We start from the raw sequence: 20,000 nt of genomic DNA, 5'->3' as shown, positions 1-20,000 counted from the left end.
CAAACATGGGGACAACGTCACCCGTGGGGACACCACCACCCCCACTGGGACTTCATCAACTGAGGGGACACCAGGAAACACAGGGACACTGGGGCCTGGGGACATCTTCACTGTGGGGACAGCAAGACATGAGACACAGGGACAGGGGGACACTGACACAGGGGACACAGCCACCCCCAGGGCCATGGGGACAGGGAGGGGACACCGCTGGGAGTGGGGACAGGGGACATGGGGACCCAGAGACGGGGAGGGGACACGGGGCAGGGGACGCGGTGACCACTGGGGACGGTGTCACCACTTGCGTCACATGTCCCCAACCCCTCCTGATGTCCCCATCCCCTCCCAGCGTGTCCCTGTCCCTGCTCCACCTCGGCGCAGCTCCCCAGGGATGGGGACATCCGGCCAGCTGTGACTCCGTGTCCCCAAGGTCCCCTCCCTGATGTCCCCACCATTCTCCACCATGTCCCCAACCTGTCCCATGTCCCCTCTGGGATTTCCCCAACCCAACCCCCGGCCCCACCACACCCCCAGTGTCCCCAGCTTGTCCCAGGGTCCCCCCATGATGTCCCCAACCCCCCAACAATGTCCCCAACCCCTCCCTGGTGTCCCAACCCGATCCCTTGTCCCTCAAATGTCCCCACCCCATCCCATGACCCCCCCTGTCCCCCCAACCTGTCCCCACCTGTCCTCCAGGTGCCACCCCCATCCCGAGGTCCCCCCACTGTCCCCATCTGTTGTCCCCACACCTTTGCTCCCCCAGACCCCACCTGTCCCCTTGTCCCGGGCTCCCCCAATTGTCCCTGTCCCCCTGTCCCCGTGTCCCACCTGCCCTCCCGGTGCTGTCCCTCTGTCTCTGTCCCCCTGTCCCTGTCCCTGTCCCCCTGTCCCTGTCCCGCTGTCCCCCGTGTCCCACCTGCTCTCCCGGTGCTGGCCCTGGCCCTGTCCCTCTGTCCCTGTCCCCCTGTCCCTGTCCCTGTCCCCCGTGTCCCACCTGCTCTCCCGGTGCTGGCCCTGTCCCTGTCCCTGTCCCTGACCCTGTCCCCCATGTCCCACCTGCCCTCCCGGTGCTGTCCCTGTCCCCGTCCCGCTGTCCCTGTCCCCCGTGTCCCACCTGCCCTCCCGGTGCTGTCCCTGTCCCCCTGTCCCTGTCCCTGTCCCCCGTGTCCCACCTGCTCTCCCGGTGCTGGCCCTGTCCCTGTCCCTGTCCCTGTCCCGCTGTCCCCGTCCCGCTGTCCCTGTCCCGCTGTCCCTGTCCCTGTCCCTGTCCCCGTGTCCCACCTGCTCTCCCGGTGCTGGCCCTGTCCCTGTCCCGCTGTCCCTGTCCCCGTCCCCCTGTCCCACCTGCTCTCCCGGTGCTGGCCCTGGCCGGGTCCCTGTCCCCGTCGCGGTCCCCGCGCTCTCTCCGTTACACAACGAGGCCAAAAGCGCCGCTTTTGGTGCCCCCGGGATTAACGAAGGGGGGGGGGGGGCGAATTCCAGCGCCGCGGGGGGGTCCGGACGCCGCTGGGTCCCCCCGCCCGCCCGCCCGGGGTCTCCGCGGCCCTACAGGGGACACCCCTATAGATCTGCACCCCCCGAGCACCTCCCCACACTTAGGGACCCCCCACACCTGTTGGTGTCCCCCCTCCGGACCCCAAAGAGCCCCTACAGACCCCCCGAGCCCCTACAGACCCCCCCCCAGCCCCTAGAGACCCCCCAAGCCCCTACAGACCCCCCCAAGCCCCTACAGAGCCCCCCGAGCCCCTACAGACCCCCCAAGCCCCTACAGAGCCCCCCGAGCCCCTACAGACCCCCCAAGCCCCTACAGACCCCCCTGAGCCCCTACAGACCCCCCAAGCCCCTACAGACCCCTGAGCCCTACAGACCCCCCAACCCCCTACAGACCCCCCCAAGCCCCTACAGACCCCCTGAGCCCCTACAGAGCCCCCCGAGCCCCTACAGACCCCCCCAGCCCCCAAAGGACCCCTACAAACCCCTTTAAAGCACCCACAGGGCCTTGGGACCCCCTATAGGAGCTCATTGACCCCTCCCAGACCCCCGACCCCCCCCTTTAGGCTCCTACACCCCCCCCCCAGCAGCCCCCTATAGATCCTATAAGTCCCCGGTGTCCCTGCGGGTCCCCAACCCCCCCCAGAGACCCCAAGACCTCCCCCACTGCAAACCCCTGTAATTCCCCTAAACGCCCCCATCCCCACCCAGGTACCTGTAACTCCCCTAGAGACCCCCAGAAACCCCCCAAGAGCCTCTAGAGACCCCCAAGATCCCCCTACAATTCCCTACAACCCCCCCAAAACCCCCAAATCCCCCCAAAATCCTCTCAGACCCCCCCCCAAATAATCCCCCATTGGGTCCCATGGAGGCTCTGTCGCCCCCTGGCGGCCGAGGAAGGAAATGGGAATTGGGGAGGGGGTGCCGGGGATTGGGGAGGGGGTCCCTGGAATATTGGGGGGGGTCCCGGGAATTCGGGGGGTCCCGGGAATTCGGGGAGAGGATTCAGAGCTTTGGGATCCCAGGATTTTGGGAGGGGGGGGGTCCCAGGATTTTTTAGGGGAGAACTCAGAGGTTTGGGGGTCCCAGGGATTTTTTGGGGGGGGGGGTCCCAGGGGTTTTTTTTTTGGGGAGGGGGGTCCATATGGAAACAGGAACTTTATTGAGCCGATACAAAACCCCCGACTCAGCAAACGCCCCCAAAGAGCCCCAAAATCAACCTGAGCCCCCCCCACCCCCAAAGAGGGGTCCCAGCTGTGTCCGGGGGGGTCCCAGGAGCCCGGGCTGAGCCCCCCCCCCCCCCAGGAACTGACCCCGGTGGGGCAGGGAGGGGGGTCCCAGTGCTCCCAGTACCCCCCAGCCCCCCCAAACTGGTACCAGGCCCGGCTCCCAGTAAGGCCCAACTGGGAGGGGGCGGCCGAGCCCGGAATGGGGGGAAATCCTGGAGAAACGGGTAAAAATCGGGGGGGGGGTCGCTAGGAATCGTAATCTTCATCCTCCTCCTCTTCCTCCCGGGCGCGGGGGGGGCCGGGGGCTGGGGGGAGCCCCCCCGGGAGCCCCCCCGGGAGGCTGGGGGGGCCCAGGGGGGCGAAGGGGACCCCGGGGCTGCGGGAAAAGGCGTCAGTGAGGGGGGGGGGAGCCCCCCAAAAAAACCCCAAACCTCCCCCAAAACCCCCCCAGGGAAACGGGGGGGGCACCCCCCATCCACCCAACCCCCCCCGAGAGACCCGGGTGGGGGAGGGGCCCCCAAAACCCCCTCCCCAACCCCCCCCAGGGCCTGAGGGATGGGGGGGACACCCCAAACCCCCCCAAACCCCCCCCAAAAAGGTCTCAGGTGTTGTCAGGACCACCCCCAAAACCTCCCCAGGTGTTTTCCACCCCCCCCCCAAGCTCACCTGGCGAAGGTGAGCGGGGGCGGGGCCGGGGGGGGCTGCGGGGTCTCCTCGTCCCCGTCGCTGTCGCTGTCCTCAGAGTCCTCCTGGGGGGGAGGGGGACAGTGAGGGGACCCCCAAACCCCTCCCCGTGCTCAGGGGATCCCCAAACCCCCCCCAGGACCCCCAAACCCCTCCCCATGCCCAGGGGAACCCCAAACCCTCCCCAGGACCCCCCAGGACCCCCAAACCCCTCCCCATGCCCAGGGGACCCCCAAAACCCCCCCAAGACCCCCAAACCCCTCCCCATGACCAGGGGATCCCCAAAACCCCCCCAGAGGCTCCCAGAAACCCCAAACCCTCCCAAGGACCCCCCAGTTCGCCCCCAATTCCCCCCCAGGACCCCCAAACCCCCCCAGGATCCCTTAAACCACCCCCAGGACCCCCCAGTTCCCCCCCAAATCCCCCCCAGGACCCCCCAAATCCCCCCCAGGACTCCCCAGTTGCCCCCCAGGACCCTGAAACCCCCCCAGGACCCCCCAAATCTCCCCCCAGGACTCCCCAGTTGCCCCCCAGGACCCCCCAAATCCCCCCCAGGACCCCTGAAACCCCCCAGGACCCCCAAATCTCCCCCACCTCCTGCTCCGAGTCTGTCCCCGACTGTTTCGGGGTCCCCTTGGCCCCGGGACCCCCGTTCTTGCGGCCACTGCCTGGGCGGCGCCCCCTGAAAGAGACCCCCCCTCATTAGAGACCCCTCCTCATTAGAGACCCCCCCTCGTTAGAGACCCCTCCTCATTAGAGACCCCTCCCTTGTTAGAGAGCCCCCTCATCAGAGACCCTCACCCTCATCAGAGACCCCAAATCCCCCTCAGGGACCCCCCTGCACCCCCAAATCCCTCCTGACCCCCCTGCCAGCCACCTCAGGTGTGGTGAGGGTCTCCCAGGTGGGCCCCAGAGGCACCTGGGGGGTCCCTCAGGTGTCTAAGGTGTTCCCCCCCTATGTCACAGGTGTCCCCAAGGTATCCAGGGGTGTGCCCAGATATCCCAAGGTGTCCCCACAGTATCCCAGGGGTGTCCCCAGGTACCTGGCTGTGTCCCCAGGTGTCGGGGTGTGTCCCCAGGTGTCCCCCAGGTTTCCCAGGGGTGTCCCCAGGTGTCCCCCAGGTATCCCAGGGGTGTCCCCAGGTGTCCCCCAGGTTTCCCAGGGGTGTCCCCAGGTGTTGGGGTGTGTCCCAGGTGTCCCCATGTGTCCCCCAGGTATCCCAGGGGTGTCCCCAGGTACCTGGCTGTGTCCCCCGGAGTCCCCCAGGTATCCCAGGGGTGTCCCCAGGTGTCCCCCAGGTATCCCAGGGGTGTCCCCAGGTGTCGGGGTGTGTCCCAGGTGTCCCCCAGGTTTCCCAGGGGTGTCCCCAGGTGTCGGGGTGTGTCCCCAGGTGTCCCCAGGTGTGCTCACCTGCGGGGGCCCCGCTCGCCGTCGCCGTGGGGGTCGTCCCCGTCCCCCTGCATGTCGGGCACGGCGGCCACCAGGTCCTTGAGGAAGTCGAACTGCTGCTCCAGCTCGATGCACTGCTTCCTGTGGGCGGGGCCTCAGACCACGCCCACACCTGCCGGGCCACGCCCACAGCCCGCCCAGCCACACCCGGGACAGGCCACACCCAGCCGGCCATACCCAACCCACCTGGAGCAGGCCACACCCAGCACACCTGGAGCAGGCCACACCCACCAGGCCACACCCACCAGGCCACACCCAGCACACCTGGAGCAGGCCACACCCACCAGGCCACACCCACCAGGCCACACCCAGCACACCTGGAGCAGGCCACACCCACCAGGCCACACCCAGCACACCTGGAACAGGCCACGCCCACCTGACCACACCCAGCACACCTGGAGCAGGCCACACCCACCTGACCACACCCAGCACACCTGGAGCAGGCCACACCCACCAGGCCACACCCAGCACACCTGGAGCAGGCCACACCCACCTGACCACACCCAGCACACCTGGAGCAGGCCACACCCACCTGACCACACCCAGCACACCTGGAGTAGGCCACACCCAGCCCCAAAGGTGCCTCAGGTGTGTCAGGAACCCATCCCCACCTCTCTGAAGGAGCCCAGATGTGCCAAGCAGGTGGGGACAGGTGGGGACACCTGGGGACAGGTGAGGCACTCACAGGTGAGACGTGGTCATGGTCTTGGCGTTGCGGGACTGGGTCACGTGACAGGCCTTGCGCAGCAGCGACTCCAGGAACAGCTCCAGGGCCCGCGCTGGGACGCTAAGGACGGACAGGTGTGCAGGGACAGACAGACAGGTGTGCAGGGACGGACAGACAGGTGTGCAGGGATGGACAGACAGGTGTGCAGCGACGGACAGACAGGTGTGCAGGGACAGACAGGTGTGCAGGGATGGACAGACAGGTGTGCAGCGACGGACGGACAGGTGTGCAGGGATGGACAGACAGGTGTGCAGGGACGGACAGGTGTGCAGGGACAGACAGGTGTGCAGGGACGGACAGGTGTGCAGGGACGGACGGACAGGTGTGCAGAGACAGACAGGTGTGCAGGGATGGACAGACAGGTGTGCAGGGACGGACAGACAGGTGTGCAGGGATGGACAGACAGGTGTGCAGGGACGGACAGACAAGTGTGCAGGGACAGACAGGTGTGCAGGGATAGACAGACAGGTGTGCAGGGACAGACAGGTGTGCAGGGACGGACAGACAGGTGTGCAGGGACGGACAGACAGGTGTGCAGGGGACACCCACAGGTGCACAGGGGACACCCCCAGGGACGCAGGGGACACCCACAGCTGAGCAGGGGACACCCACAGGTGCGCAGGGGACACCCACAGGGACACGCCAGGTGCGCAGGGGACACCCCCCAGGTGTCCAGGATGGGCAGACTCAGGTGTCACAGGTAGGAGCACCTGGGAGGGCTGAGCTGTGCAGGTTGGGGGTGCCCAGGTGAGCAGGGTGAGGTCACAGGGGTGCCCAGGTATGCAGGGAGGGGTCCCAAAGGTGCCCAGGTGTGCAGGGTGGTGTCCCAGGTGTGCCCAGGTGTGCCAGAGGATACAGATGATGACGGGCACGGCGGCCGCCACCTTCCCGATCTCCTCGTCCGTCTGCATGATCTTCTTGATCCGCGCCTGCACAGAGCCCCGCCCTCACCTGAGCGCTCACCTGGAGAGCCCCACCCTCACCTGCAGAGCCCCGCCCTCACCTGAGCGCTCACCTGGAGAGCCCCACCCTCACCTGGAGAGCCCCGCCCTCACCTGAGCGCTCACCTGGAGAGCCCCGCCCTCACCTGGAGAGCCCCGCCCTCACCTGAGCGCTCACCTGGAGAGCCCCACCCTCACCTGGAGAGCCCCGCCCTCACCTGAGCGCTCACCTGGAGAGCCCCGCCCTCACCTGAGCGCTCACCTGGAGAGCCCCACCCTCACCTGCAGAGCCCCGCCCTCACCTGAGACCCTCACCTGAACCCCCCTCACCTGCAGAGCCCCGCCCACCCCAAGCCACGCCCCCCACGTGCGACCCCGTCAGCCCAAACCCCGCCCACCCCCAGGCTCCGCCCCTCCCTCTCCGTTGCCATGGTGACCCTCATGACCCCACCCTCGTTGCCATAGTGACGGGACCCCGCCCTGCCCGTTGCCACGGTAACCGCTGTTCCCCCCCCGCCCTCCGCGTTGCCATGGTAACCCCGCTCGCCCCGCGGCCCCGTCCCCCCTCAGCCGGTACCGGCGGGAAGCGCGCGTTGTATTTCTTCTTCTTGCTCGGCATCGCCGCCTCGCTGGCCCCGGGGGGCACCGCGGGATCCCGGAGGGTCCCGCCCGGCCCCGCTCCAGCCGCTCCCGGCCCCGCTCCGGCCGCTCCCGGCCCGGCCCCGGCCCCGCTCGGCTCCGCCGCGGCCTCCCCGGCGCTCCCCGCCCCGCCCCTTCCGGGACGAGGCCACGCCCCTTCCCGCTAAAGCCCCGCCTGGCGGAGGCAGCGCCAAAACAGACACAACCCCTAAAACAAAACCACGCCCCTAAAACAAAACCACGCCCCATCCCGATAACCACGCCTCTGTGTGTGCAAGCCACGCCCCTCAGCTGTCAATCAAACTCACGGAGGCCTTGGACCGTTTATTGGGGTGGGGAAGGGGCGGGGCTTTCCCCTCCCCCCCAAAGGCACTTCCAAGGGGGCGGGGTTAATGCCGGGGGGGAGGGGCGGGCACAATCCCATTGGCTGCTGTGCCCAGGGGGGCGGGGCAAAGCGGGGACCCCCCCAAAAGGCACCCAGGGACCCCCCAGGAGTTCCCCAGTAGCTCCCAGTAACCCCCAGCAGGCACTCGGTGTCGTCCCAGTAACCGCACGGAATTCCCAGTGACTCCCAGTAAGCCCCAGTAGCCGTCAAACACCTCCCAGTAACCCCTAAAAGCCTCCCAGTAAGCCCCAGTAACCCCTAAGACACCTCCCAGTGACTCCCAGTAACTCCCAGTAGCCCTCAGACACCTCCCAGTAACCCTTAAAAATCTCCCAGTCACTCCCAGTAACCCCGGAAACCCTCCCAGTAAGCCCCATAACCCCTAAGACACCTCCCAGTGACTCCCAGTAAGCCCCAGTAGCCGTCAAACACCTCCCAGTAACCCCTAAAAGCCTCCCAGTAAGTCCCAGTAAGCCCTAAAACCCTCCCAGTAAATCCCAGTAACCCCTAAGACACCTCCCAATAACTCCCAGTAACTCCCAGTACAGCCCCAGTAGCCCTCAGACCCCTCCCAGTAAGCCCTAAAACCCTCCCAGTAAGTCCCAGTAAGCCCTAAAACCCTCCCAGTAAATCCAGTAACCCCTAAGACACCTCCCAATAACTCCCAGTAACTCCCAGTACAGCCCCAGTAGCCCTCAGACCCCTCCCAGTAACCCCTAAAACCCTCCCAGTAAGTCCCAGTAAGCCCCAAGACACCTCCCAGTCCGTCCCAGTCCGTCCCAGTCAGGAGGAGGGGAACTGGCTGAGGAAGGTGCTCAAGTCCAGCTCCCCCAGCGAGGGCAGCGAGTCCTCGGCCCCCCCCAGCCCCCCCAGCTCAGCCCCCAGCCCCATTTCGGGGGGCGCCCCCGGGGGCTGGCTCTGCACCAGGCGGGCGATGGCCTCGGGGTACGACATCAGCATGGGGGGACCCCCGAACTCCTGGGGGGGTGGGGGGGGCAGCTCCGGAACCCCCCCCCCAAAATCCGGGGGAGGGTCCCCGAAGCTCGGGGGGGGCTCGGGGGGGCCCAGCAGGCGCTGGACCTCGGAGGCGTTGATGGCGTCCAGGGGGGGGAACGAGGAGTCCCCCAAAAGAGCCCCAAAATCCAACGGGGGGGCCACGGCGCCGGAACCCCCCCCGATTTGGGGGGACCCCTCCTCAAACTGCAGCTGCAGCAGCGCCTCGGACAAAGGCTCCGCCTCGGGGGGGGCCGGGCCCCCCAGGAGCCCCCCAGGACCCCCGAAAGAGAAGGAGGGAGCTGGGGGAGGGGGGGGGAGGGAAGGGGTGAGGGAGGGGCTCGACCCCCCCCAATTCCCCTCATTGACCCCCCCCAAATTGCCCCCAACCCCGTTTGCCCCCCCCAATTTTCCCCTTCCCCATTCCCCCCGCCCCCCAGTTTTCCCTCCCTGCCCCCACCCCAGTCCCCCCCAGTCCCTCCCAGTCCCTCCCAGTTCCTCCCAGTGCCCCCAGTTCCCCACTCACCCGCACTGGGGGGGTTCTGGGGGGCCGGGGGGGGTCTCGAGGGCACCGCAATGCGCCGGGGGGGCCGCGACTCGCCGGACGCCGGAGCTGGGGGAGGGAAATGGGGGTCAGGGACCCCCCCAGGAAACCCCAAATTCCCTCTAGATCCCCCCCCCAGGACCCCAAATGATCCCCTGGGGACCCCAAAATCCCCCCCAATACCCCCCAGGGACCCCCATTTCCCCCAGGACCCCAAAACCTCCTCAGAGACCCCCCCCCCAAAGACCCCAAAATCCCCCCAGGGACCCCAATATCCCCTCAGTACCCCCCCAGGACCCCCAGTTCTTTCTCTTACACCCCCCAAGGACCCCAAACCCCCTCGGGGTCCCCCAAATTCTCACCCTAGACCCCACCCGAGGACCCCAAATCCCCCCCAGGGACCCCAAATCCCCCTAGACCCCACCCCAGGGACCCCAAATCCACCCAGGGACCCCAAATCCCCCTACACCCCACCCCCAGGGACCCCAAACCCACCCAGGGTCCCCCAAAATTCCCCCCAGGGACCCCCAGTTTCCCCTCCAGCCCCTCCCAGGGACCCCAATCACCCCCCAAGCCCCCCCAATCACCCCCCAAGCCCCCCCAAAGCCCCCACCGGGCAGGGGGCTGCGCTGGATGAAGGAGCGGAAGGTTTCCCGCGTCCTCTTGCGCTTCTCCTCGATGCACTGCAGGTCCCCTGCACCAGTAACACCAGTCAGCTCCCAGTCAGCTCCCAGTCAGGCCTGTCACCTGCCTGAGACCCCCAGCGATCCCCCCAGGGACCTCCCAGTCACACCAGTGACCCCCCAGTCACACCAGTGACCTCCCAGTAACAACCAGTTACCCACCAGTGACCTCCCAGTGAATCCCAGTGACACCCACTCCCCTCCCAGTTACCTCCAGTGACCTCCCAGTAAAAACCAGTTACCCCCAGTTCACTCCCAGTCACACCAGTGACCTCCCAGTAACAACCAGTTACCCTCCAGTGACCTCCCAGTGAATCCCAGTGGCCCCCAGTCCCTTCCCAGTCCCTTCCCAGTCACACCAGTGACCCCCCAGTCCCCTCCCAGTCACACCAGTGACCTCCCAGTAAAAACCAGTTACCCCCAGTCCACTCTCAGTCACACCAGTGAACCCCAGTCCCCTCCCAGTCACACCAGTGACCTCCCAGTAAAAACCAGTTACCCCCAGTCCCCTCCCAGTCCCTTCCCAGTGACCCCCAGTCCCCTCCCAGTCCCTTCCCAGTCACACCAGTGACCCCAGCAGACCCCGCAGGGTCCCAGGGTGACAAGAAGGACCCAAAAACGACCAGAGCAGGACCTGGGAGTGCCCCAGAGGGACCCCAGATCACCCCCAGCCCCACAATCCAGACCCAGAACTGCCCGTAGCCCCCCACAGCCCCCTGCAGACCCCTCCCCAAGCCCACCCTGGTGGGGCAGGAACAGGAGATCCATGGGAGCTGCAACTCCAGGGATCTGGAATGCCCCAAAGGGACATTTGGGACACTCTGAAGCCCCCCAAACCCACACTAAAGACCCCACAGACCCCCCCCTAGCCCCCCTAGCCCCCCGGCCAGGCCCACCCTGGTGGGGCAGGAACAGGAAATCCATGGGAACTGCAGCTCCAGGGACCCGGGAATAGCCCAAAGGGACCCTGGAGGCCCCCAGACCCACAGTAAGGACCCCGCAGACCCCTCCCCAGGCCCACCCTGGTGGGGCAGGTATCGGAAGTCGACGGGGGCGCTGCAGCTCCAGGGACCCGGGAATGGCCCAAAGGGACCCGGAGACCCCCAAACCCACAGTAAGGACCCTGAAGCCCCCCTAGCCCCCTGCCCAAGCCCACCCTGGTGGGGCAAGAACAGAAATCCATGGGAACTGCAGCTCACACCAGACCCACACTAAGGACCCCCATAGCCCCCCAGAGCCCCCTGCCCAGGCCCACCCTGGTGGGGCAGGTATCGGAAGTCCACGGGGGAGCTGCAGCTCCAGTGATCTGGAATGGTCCAAAGGGACCCTGGAGCCCCCCAGACCCATACTAAGGACCCCATTTTTGCCTGTAGCCCCCCAGAGCCCCCCAGAGCCCCCTGCCCAGGCCCACCCTGGTGGGGCAGGTATCGGAAGTCGACGGGGGCGCTGCGCTGGCGGTCCGAGGGCCGCTGCAGCTCCATGCGCACGGTGACCGGGGCGCGCAGCGCGGGGTCCCGGAAGGGCGGCGTGCGGAACACGATGGCGACCTGGCGGTGAACGTCGGCCTGCGCGAAGGAGCCCTTGGCCTCCCAGCCCTCGGCCGAGAAACGCACCTCGATGTCCTCTGCGGGCACGGGGACACGTGGGGACGCGCGGGGACACCGGGGGACACCGGGGGATGGGGCACGCTGGGGACACCGGGGGACACCGGGGGACATCGGGGGACATCGGGAGACGGGGCATGGGGACATGCGGGGACACCAAGGGACACGCGGAGACAGGGACGGGGCATGGGGACAGGCTGGGGACACGTGGGGACACCAGGGGACATTGGGGGACATCGGGGGATGGGGCACGGGGACATGCGGGGACACGCTGGGGACACCGGGGGACACCGGGGCACGGGGACACACTGGGGACACCAGGGGATGGGGCACTGGGACACGCTGGGGACACCGGGGGACACCAGGGGAAGGGGCACAGGGACACGCTGGGGACACCAGGGGACACCGGGGGATGGGGCATGGGGACATGCGGAGACACCAGGGGACACCTGGGGACAGGGACAGGGCGTGGGGACAGGCTGGGGACACCAGGGGACAAGCAGGGACAGGGCATGGAGACAGGGACACAGATATCCCAGGACTGGGGTGTGCCAGGTTCAAGATGTCCCAGACTCGGGGTGTCCCCATTTTGGGGTGTCCCCATTCCAGGGTGTCCCCATTCCAGGGTGTCCCCATTCCGGGGTGTCCCTGACCTTTCTGGACCTTGTCACACAGCAGGAAGATCTCGTCCCCGCCCCGGCAGCTCCCGGAGTTGCGGTTGACGCGGCAGATGCGCAGCTCGGCCGTGCTGGGGGCACCTGGGGACACCCGGGGGACACCCAGGGGACACCCAGGGGACAGCGGGGTCACCACGGGGTCACCGAGGGACACGGGGACACCAAAGGGTCACCGCAGGGGTCTCATAGGTGTCCCCAGGTGTCCCCCAGGTGTCCCCAGGTGTCCCCCAGGTGTCCCCCAGGGATGTCCCCAGGTGTCCCCCAGGTGTCCCCACTCACGGTTGTCGTAGATGGGCTGGGACAGGACGGGGGGGAGGGGCCGCAGCCCCCCCGGGCCCCTCACCCACACCTGGAAGCAGAGCCTGACCGCGGCCAGGTCGTACTCGCCCCCGCGCTGCTCGGCCGGCACTGCCCAGTACAGACCAGTACAAACCAGTACAAACCAGTACAGACCAACACAGACCAATAAAAACCCGTATCAACCAGTACAAACCAATATAAACCAGTAATGCCCCCAGGCACCCCCCAGTGACACCCCCAGGTCATGGCCACTCCCGTGGGCACACTGCCCAGTATGGACCAGTACAACCCAGTACACACCAGTGACGCCCCCAGCAGCCCCAGGACCACCCCCAGTGCTCTCCCAGTAACACTCAGTGCCCACCAGTCCCTCCCAGTCCCTCCCAGTCTCTCCCAGTGCCCTCCCATTCCCTCCCAGTAACTCCCAGCACGCCTCCCAGTTGCTCCCAGTCCTCCCAGTGCTCCCAGTACCGTTGAAGGGGTTGTTGTTGGTGCGGATCCGCTCGGCCACGGCCGCCTCCAGCTCCCGCTTCTTCACGCACTGAATCCCCAAATTCTGGAAACTGACCCCAAAATTGGGGAGGGTCAGGGCTCAACCTGGACTTTGGGGTCTCCCCCAGACGCTCTGGGACAGGGACCCCAAATTTTGGGGGTTCCCAGGAGTCCTGGGAGGGTCCCGTATTTTGGGAGTCCCCCCCCTTTTTCTGAGTGGTCCCACCTGTGCTCCCAGGGGTTCCCCATTACTCTGGAAGATACCACCTGCCCTGTAGGGGGGTTTCGCAAATCAATGGGTGATCCTGCTCTTTTTGGGGGGTTCTCCTCTTTCTGGGGGGGTTCTCCCATTTTGGATGATCCCATCTGCCCTGTACGGGGGGTTCCCCAACATTTAGGGAGATACCACCTGCCTTGTAGGGGGATTCCTCATATTTGGGACGGATCCCCCCAGTTTTGGGTGATCCCACCTATCCTGGAGGGGGTTCCCCAATATTCTGGGAGATACCATCTGCCCTATAGGGGGGGGTTCCCCAATCCTAGGGGTGATCCCACCTCCTCTTTTTTTGGGGGGGTTTCCCCAATTTTGGGCCATCCCACCGGCCCCGTGGGGGTGTCCCCGAGGTTTTGGGGGTGTCCCTGATTTGGGGGGGGTCCCACCTGTGGATGCTGCGCTCGGGGCACAGCTCGGCCTCGTAGAAGCCGTCCTTGCAGTCCTTGCCCACCAGCTCGTGGGGGTGGGGGCGGTGGGGGGGGTCCTTGGTCACCAGCGACACCCGCACCCGCCCCGGGCCCCGGTAGTTGTTCACCTGTGGGGGACACTGGTTTGAACTGGTTTGGACTGGTTTGCACTGGGAGGCTGATGGGGATGCTGGGGTGGGTCTGGGGGAGGCAGCTGCTGAACCCCCCTGCCTGGGGATGGGGGCACTGGGGGGACTGGGGGGGTCCCAGGCTGTTACCGGGGTGTACTGGTTTATACTGGGATGCACTGGGACACTCACGCAGGTGGCGGGGAGGGCTTGGGGGACACTGGGGGGGGCTCAGGAGCGACCCCGGTGGTTACTGGTGTATACTGGTTTATACTGGGATGCACTGGGGCACTCACGTGGATGGTGGGGTGGGTCTTGGTGCTCTCGGTGCTGCGCTCCCCGGGGCTGGGGGCACTGGGGGGGCTCTGGGAGGGTACTGGTCTATACTGGTCTATACTGGTCCATACTGGGGCACTCACGTGGATGGTGGGGTGGGTCTTGGTGCTCTCGGTGCTGCGCTCCCCGGGGCGGGGGGCACGGGGGGGGCTCTGGGGGGGCTCAGGGAGGGTGCTGGTCTATACTGGTCTATACTGGTCCATACTGGGGCACTCACGCGGATGGTGGGGTGGGTCTTGGTGCTCTCGGTGCTGTGCTCCCCGGGGATGCTCCCGGCCGAGCGCCCCTCGCACTTGTACCGGAACCTCATCCCGCGCTGCTTGGGCTGCTCCAGGATCTCCACGAACGGCGCCGCCCCCCCCGCCTCTGAGGGGGCACACGGAGGGGGGGGGGGGTCGTCCCATCAACCCCCTCCCCACAGACCCCCTGCACCCCCCCAGGGGGGTCCCAGACCCGCGGGGACCACCCCCGATCGCCCATCCCGGGGTGTCCCCACTCACCCTGAGCGCCCCAGTCCTGCAGCAGGAAGGGCAGGAGGTCCGGGGGGGTCACTGGGGGGGCAAGGGGGCGTTAATGGGGAGGGGCTTCGAGGGGGAGGGGCTTCGAGGGGAGCATCGCTATGGGGGGGTCGCATTAAGGGGGGGGGTCTCACCACGGGGACATCGCAATAAAATGGGGTCACTTAAACGGGGGGGGGGGGGGGGTCACTTCAAAGGGGGGGGGGTCACTTTTAGGGGAGGGGTCACATTAACGGGGGAGGGGTCTCATCACGGGGGTGTCGCAATAAAATGGGATCACTTCACGGGGGTCACTTTAAGGGAGGGGTCTCCCCCCAAAACCCCTCCAAGGAGCCGCCCCCTCCTCTTTAAACCCGCCCCCCTTAAAGGACCCTCACCCCCTCTCACCCCGCGACCCCCCGACGTCACCCGGGGCGGAACGGCCCCGAAACCCCCGCGGGGGGGTTCGGCACTCACCGTCCTCCATGGCGGGGGTCCGGAGGGTCCCGGGGGGTCCCGAGGGGGTCCCGGGGGGTCCCGGGGGGGTGGGGGAAGGGCGGGGGGGGCCCCGCTCGCGCCGCCGCTCGCGGAAGCGCCGCGCGCCCACGTGACGCGGCTGCCGGGAAGGCCCCGCCCACCCACGGGCGCTCCCGCCAACTGGGGGCGGGGCCGAGCACCGGGGCGGGGCCTAAGCGGAAAGGGCGTGGCCGCATCCCGGAAGCGCGTCGGGCCGGCCGGAAGCGGAGGCCGGGAGGAGAATGGCGGAGGTGGGGAGCGGGCGGGGGGGAACAGCGCGCAGGGGGTTCGGGGACCCTCCCGAGGGGTTCCGGGAGCCTCCCGAAGGGTTCGGGGATCCCCCGAACCTCCCGCGGGGGTTTTGGGGCCCCCCCGGCCCTGACGAGGCCCCGCCCCCGCAGGGGGAGGTGTCCGAGGGCTGCCGCCTGCCCGTGCTGCGCCGTAACCAGGACAACGAGGATGAGTGGCGTGAGTGGGGCGGGGCTTATCGCGGGGGACAGCCAATCAGGGCACGGGGGAGGGTCTGCAGAGGGGGCGGGGGCTGAGGGAAAGGGCGGGAAGCGGGCGGGAGGGGCGGGGCCTGGTGGAGGAAAAGGGGCGGGGCGGGGTGAGAGGGAGGGGTTTGCGTGGAGGGGCGTGGTCTAAGAAAGGGGCGTGGCCTGGGCCCGGGGGTGTCGGGGGTCCCGAGGGGGTTTGGGGACATGAGGGGCCCGGTGGTACGGGGGGGTTTGGGGACATGAGGGGGTCCCGAGGGGTTTTGGGGACGTGAGGGGGTCCCGGGGGGGTTTGGGGACGTGAGGGGGTCACGGGGGGGTTTGGGGACATGAGGGGGCGTCCGAGGGGTTTGGGGACATGAGGGGATCACGGGGGGTTTGGGGACATGAGGGGGTCACGGAGGGGTTTGGGGACATGAGGGGGCCACGGGGGGGGTTTGGGGACATGAGGGGTCCCGAGGGGGTTTGGGGACAGTGAGGGGGTCACGGGGGGGGTTCGGGGACATGAGGGGGTCACGAGGGGGTTTGGGGACATGAGGGGGTCCCGGGGGGGTTTGGGGAGAGCCCAGGCTGGGGGGAGGTTCCTGGGGGGGATTTTGGAGTTCCTGGGGGGGAATTTGGGGGTCCCTGGGTGGGTTGGGGGTCCCTGGGTGGGTTGGGGGGTCCCGGGTGGGTTGGGGGTCCCGGGGGGGGTCCCCAGAAGGGGGTCGGTGGTGACCCCCCCCCCCCCTCGTTGCAGCACTGGCCGAGATCCTGAGCGTGAAGGACATCAGCGGCAGGAAACTGTTCTACGTGCACTACATCGACTGTGAGGGGACAGGGGACAGGGGGGGACATGGGGGGGGACACGGGGGGACAGGGTGGATGGGGACATGGCGGTGGGGGGCATGGGGACACGGGGAGACAAGGGGACGTGGGGGACACAGAGTGGTCCCAAGGGTCGCTGAGGGGTCATGGGTGACATTGGGGTGCCATTGTCACCGTGCGTGTCCCCAGGGCCGGGGTGGGCACAGCGGGGGGTGCCAGGGTGCCACCCCAGGTGCCACCACGGCCCGTGTCCCCCCCTGTCCCCAGTCAACAAGCGTCTGGACGAGTGGGTGACCCACGACCGGCTGGACCTGAAGCGGGTGCAGGTGCCCCGCAAGGAGGCCAAGACCCCCACCAAGAACGGCCTGCCCGGCTCCCGGCCCGGCTCCCCCGACAGGGACACGGTGAGGGACAGGGACACCCGGGACATGGGGGGGCACAGGGGACACGGTGAGGGACAGGGGACACCCAGGACATGGGGGGCACAGGGACACGGTGAGGGACAGGGGACATGGGGGACATGGGGGGGGCGGGGAGGGGGCACAGGGGACACGGTGAGGGACAGGGGACATGGGGGACATGGGGGGCACAGGGGACACGGTGAGGGACAGGGGACACCGGGGACAGGGGACACGGGGGACAGGGGACACCCGGGACATGGGGGGGCACAGGGACACGGTGAGGGACAGGGACACGGTGAGGGACAGGGACACCCGGGACATGGGGGGGCACAGGGACACGGTGAGGGACAGGGGACATGGGGGACATGGGGGGCACAGGGACACGGTGAGGGACAGGGGACAGCGGGGACAGGGACACGGTGAGGGACAGGGGACACCCGGGACAGGGACATGGGGGGGCACAGGGACACGGTGAGGGACAGGGGACACCGGGGACAGGGGACACCAGGGACAGGGACATGGTGAGGGACAGGGGACACCGGGGACAGGGACACGGGGGACACAGGGACACCGGGGGGACAGGGGGACATGGGGGGGCACAGGGACACAGGGGACACAGGGACACGGTGAGGGACAGGGGACAGCGAGGGGACAGGGGGACATGAGCAGGGCACAGGGACATGGAAGGGTATGGGGACATGGGGACAGACAGGGGGACAGGGACACGGGGACACCGGGGACAATGGGGGACGCAGGGGGACACGGGGACACGGTGACAGACAGGGGGACACGGTGAGGGACAGGGGGCAGGGGGACAGGGGAGGACACAGTGGGGACATGGGGACACCAAAGGGGGGGACAGGGACACAGTGAGGGACACGGGGGTGACAGGGACATGGGGACGTGGGTGACATGGTGGGGGGGGATACAGGGACCCGGTCAGGGGACATTTAAGGACATGGGGGGACACCTGGAGGGAACACTGGGGATACCTGGGGACATGGGAGGGACACGGTGAGGGGACACTTGGGGACACTTGAGGGACACAGAAGGGGACACTGGGGACACGGGGAGGGGATGGAGGACACCAGGAGGACAGGTGACATCGAGGGGACACCGGGGGGACAGAGAGCTCTGGGGACAGCAGGATGGGGACAGGGGACACGGTGGGGACAGCAAGGGACAGAGTCTGGGGACAGTGCAAGGACAGGGGGACTGAGCAGGGCCAGCACTGAGGGGACACACAGGGACAGGGGACACTCGGAGCCCTTGGGGACAGACCTGGAGTCCCCAAACCCCCTCGGGGGGGGGACACTCACCCCCCACGGCAGGGACATCCCCTGGGGACACCCCTTGGGGGGTGGTGACATCCCCAGGACCCACCCAGGGGCCACCTCGGACCCTTGGGGACATCCCCAGCCCCTTTAGGGGACCCTGGGGACATTTCTGACCCTTCTAAGGGACCCTGGGGACACCTTTGACCCCTTGGGGACACCTGCAACTCCTTTAGGGGACCTTGGGGACATCCCCAGCCCCTCTCTGGGGACCTTGGGGACATCTTTGACCCCATGGGGACATCCCCGACCCCTCTAAGGGGACCTTGGGGACATTTCCAACCCTTTTAAGGGACCTTGGGGACATCCCTGGCCCCTCTAAGGGGACCTTGGGGACATTTCCAACCCTTTTAAGGGACTTCAGGGACATCTCTGATCCCTTGGGGACATCCCTGATCCTTTGGGGACATCCCCAACCCCTTTAAGGGGACCCTGGGGACACCCCTGACCCCCTGGGGACACCCCTGTCCCCTTGGGGACACCCCTGACCCCCTTGGGGACATCCCCAACCCCTTTAAGGGGACCCTGGGGACACCCCTGACCCCCTTGGGGACACCCCTGACCCCTTGGGGACACCCCTGACCCGCTTGGGGACACCCCTGACCCCCTTGGGGACACCCCTGACCCCCTTGGGGACACCCCTGACCCCCTTGGGGACACCCCTGACCCCCTTGGGGACACCCCTGACCCCCTGGGGACACCCCTGACCCCCTTGGGGACACCCCTGTCCCCTCGAGGCCACCTCGCCCCCTTTAGGAGCCCTTTGGGCCACCAAGGGCCGTCCCCGGGGAGGGGACCCGGGGCTGCCGGGAGGGCCCCGAGCCACGGTGGCTTTGTCCCCCCCCGTGTCCCCTCCGTGTCCCCCCCGTGTCCCCCCCCTGTCCCCCTAAACCCTCCTCTTCCTCCCGGCGCAGAGGAAGAGCCTGGAGCTGGCGCTGTCGGTGGCCCCCGCCAGCGGGAAGAGTTTGCCAGGGCCACCAGCGGGGCCACCACCGGGGCCAGCAGGGCCACCGGCAGGGCCACCAGCAGGGCCACCGGCAGGGCCACCAGCAGGGCCACCAGCAGGGCCACCAGCGGGGCCGGGGCCCATCACGCTCCGCTTGCACCTGCCCAAGGAGAGCGAGGCCGAGCCCCCCCAGCGCCCCACGGTAACCCCCGGGGTGTCCCCAATGTCCCCAGGTGTCCCCAGGTGTCCCCCCAGGGTCCCTAAATGTCCTTAAATGTCCCCAGGGTCCCCAGATGGCCCCAGGGTCCCCAGTGTCCCCAACGGCCTCAAATGTCCCCAGAGTCCCCAAATGTCCCCAAATGCCCTCAGTGGCTCCAAGGCCCCAATGTCCCCAAATGTCCCCCAGGGTCCCCAAATGTCCCCACAAGTCACAAAAGTCCCCCAGGGTCAAAGGGTCCCCAAATGTAACTAAAGTCACCCCAGTTGTCACCAGGTCCCCAAATGTCCCACCAGTTGGTCCATACCAGTTTTTTGCCCCCAGCTTGCCCCCAAAGTGGCCCCAGAAGAAAAGGCGCCCCCTGGAAAGGTCCAGAATGGTTAGCCGTAAAAGAGGGTGGAAAAAGGGGGGGAAAGGGGAAAAAGGGGTAAAGGGGAAAAAGGGAAATATCTGTACAAAGGGGTACTGTTAAAACATGTCCCAATAAATGTAAACAAAGACAAGGAGTCTGTAAAAAACGCCAGCAAAAAGAAATAGTAGAAAGTCACCTTGCGGAGAACTCTAAGGCGTACCGGGGCCAGCAATGCCGGAAAAAACAGGGGAGGGAAATTGGGGGAGAGACTGGGACAAACTGGGAGGGACTGGGATGGACTGGGGGAAGGACCGGGATGGAGTGGGGGGGACTGGGATGAGCTGAACTGGTTTGAACTGGTTTGAACTGGTCCCAGAAGCGCAAGGTGGAGGTGGTGTCCCCGGCCACGCCCGTCCCCGCCCCCAGCGAGACCTCGCAGGCCTCCGTTGTTCCCC

General features: G+C 67.2%; 4 protein-coding genes and 1 long non-coding RNA gene across 60 annotated transcripts in view; 2 read left to right on the top strand and 3 right to left on the bottom strand.

The window, feature by feature from the left end:
* Positions 1 to 1,493, bottom strand: part of LOC103816117 (solute carrier family 22 member 6-A-like) — a 7,887-nt gene extending 6,394 nt beyond the window's left edge. The window contains exon 1 of the mRNA XM_050984423.1: positions 1,342 to 1,493. The gene's annotated coding sequence lies outside the window, so the exon portion shown is untranslated. The remainder of the gene's footprint in view (positions 1 to 1,341) is intronic.
* Positions 1,494 to 2,627: 1,134 nt separating this feature from the next.
* On the bottom strand, positions 2,628 to 7,309 carry DRAP1 (DR1 associated protein 1). Its single transcript, XM_050984581.1, has 7 exons — positions 7,097 to 7,309; positions 6,435 to 6,507; positions 5,537 to 5,630; positions 4,813 to 4,932; positions 3,996 to 4,083; positions 3,384 to 3,466; positions 2,628 to 3,093 (listed from the first exon to the last, which is right to left on the bottom strand). Exons 1-7 carry the CDS (start codon positions 7,136 to 7,138, stop codon positions 2,964 to 2,966), a joined length of 630 nt encoding a protein of 209 aa, XP_050840538.1. The 5' UTR covers positions 7,139 to 7,309; the 3' UTR covers positions 2,628 to 2,963.
* LOC127060679 (uncharacterized) lies at positions 5,537 to 6,428 on the top strand. Of its 50 annotated transcripts, none has more exons than XR_007779911.1 (4): positions 5,563 to 5,674; positions 5,741 to 5,780; positions 5,825 to 5,878; positions 5,915 to 6,428. It is a non-coding gene; the product is annotated as an uncharacterized LOC127060679 (long non-coding RNA). The 50 variants fall into 50 exon arrangements; XR_007779913.1 differs by having other exon boundaries at positions 5,596 to 5,674; positions 5,843 to 5,878; XR_007779915.1 differs by having other exon boundaries at positions 5,639 to 5,696; positions 5,843 to 5,878.
* Positions 7,310 to 7,469: 160 nt separating the features above from the next.
* RELA (RELA proto-oncogene, NF-kB subunit) lies at positions 7,470 to 15,022 on the bottom strand. 7 transcript variants are annotated; one of them, XM_050984448.1, is made up of 13 exons: positions 14,956 to 15,022; positions 14,482 to 14,532; positions 14,187 to 14,347; positions 13,497 to 13,645; positions 12,816 to 12,907; positions 12,324 to 12,452; positions 12,021 to 12,125; positions 11,175 to 11,387; positions 9,694 to 9,774; positions 9,063 to 9,149; positions 8,195 to 8,838; positions 7,852 to 8,059; positions 7,470 to 7,757 (listed from the first exon to the last, which is right to left on the bottom strand). In XM_050984448.1, the coding sequence occupies exons 1-11, from the start codon at positions 14,963 to 14,965 to the stop codon at positions 8,327 to 8,329; spliced, it is 1,590 nt and encodes a 529-aa protein (XP_050840405.1). In that variant the 5' UTR covers positions 14,966 to 15,022; the 3' UTR covers positions 7,470 to 7,757; positions 7,852 to 8,059; positions 8,195 to 8,326. The 7 variants fall into 7 exon arrangements, with proteins under 7 accessions (XP_050840405.1, XP_050840406.1, XP_050840407.1 ...); XM_050984449.1 differs by having other exon boundaries at positions 7,935 to 8,059; XM_050984450.1 differs by having other exon boundaries at positions 7,976 to 8,059.
* A 119-nt stretch (positions 15,023 to 15,141) lies between these two features.
* On the top strand, positions 15,142 to 19,999 carry LOC127060739 (histone acetyltransferase KAT5-like; the record flags this gene model as incomplete). Its single annotated transcript, XM_050984834.1, has 6 exons — positions 15,142 to 15,245; positions 15,396 to 15,462; positions 16,228 to 16,296; positions 16,563 to 16,699; positions 18,945 to 19,178; positions 19,922 to 19,999. Coding segments are annotated over exons 1-6 (594 nt in total), but the record flags the coding sequence as incomplete, so codon positions are not given.
* Position 20,000: the final 1 nt, after the last annotated feature.

This window comes from Serinus canaria, chromosome 25 (genome assembly GCF_022539315.1).
Source record: "Serinus canaria isolate serCan28SL12 chromosome 25, serCan2020, whole genome shotgun sequence".
NCBI lineage: Eukaryota > Metazoa > Chordata > Aves > Passeriformes > Fringillidae > Serinus > Serinus canaria.
Note: the sequence above shows the minus strand (reverse complement) of the source record. Positions and strands in the feature narration are given on the sequence as shown.

Coding starts and splice junctions, on each gene's coding strand:
- RELA (XM_050984447.1), bottom strand. Junction 14,348..14,481: donor GCAGGACTGGGGCGCTCAGG/GTGAGTGGGGAC, acceptor GTGCCCCCTCAG/AGGCGGGGGGGGCGGCGCCG. Junction 8,839..9,062: donor CCAGAACCCCCCCAGTGCGG/GTGAGTGGGGAA, acceptor CCCCTCCCCCAG/CTCCCTCCTTCTCTTTCGGG.
- DRAP1 (XM_050984581.1), bottom strand. CDS start 7,138: ATGCCGAGCAAGAAGAAGAAATACAACGCGCGCTTCCCGCCG. Junction 6,508..7,096: donor ACAACGCGCGCTTCCCGCCG/GTACCGGCTGAG, acceptor GGCTCTGTGCAG/GCGCGGATCAAGAAGATCAT. Junction 3,467..3,995: donor GGACAGACTCGGAGCAGGAG/GTGGGGGAGATT, acceptor CCTCCCCCCCAG/GAGGACTCTGAGGACAGCGA.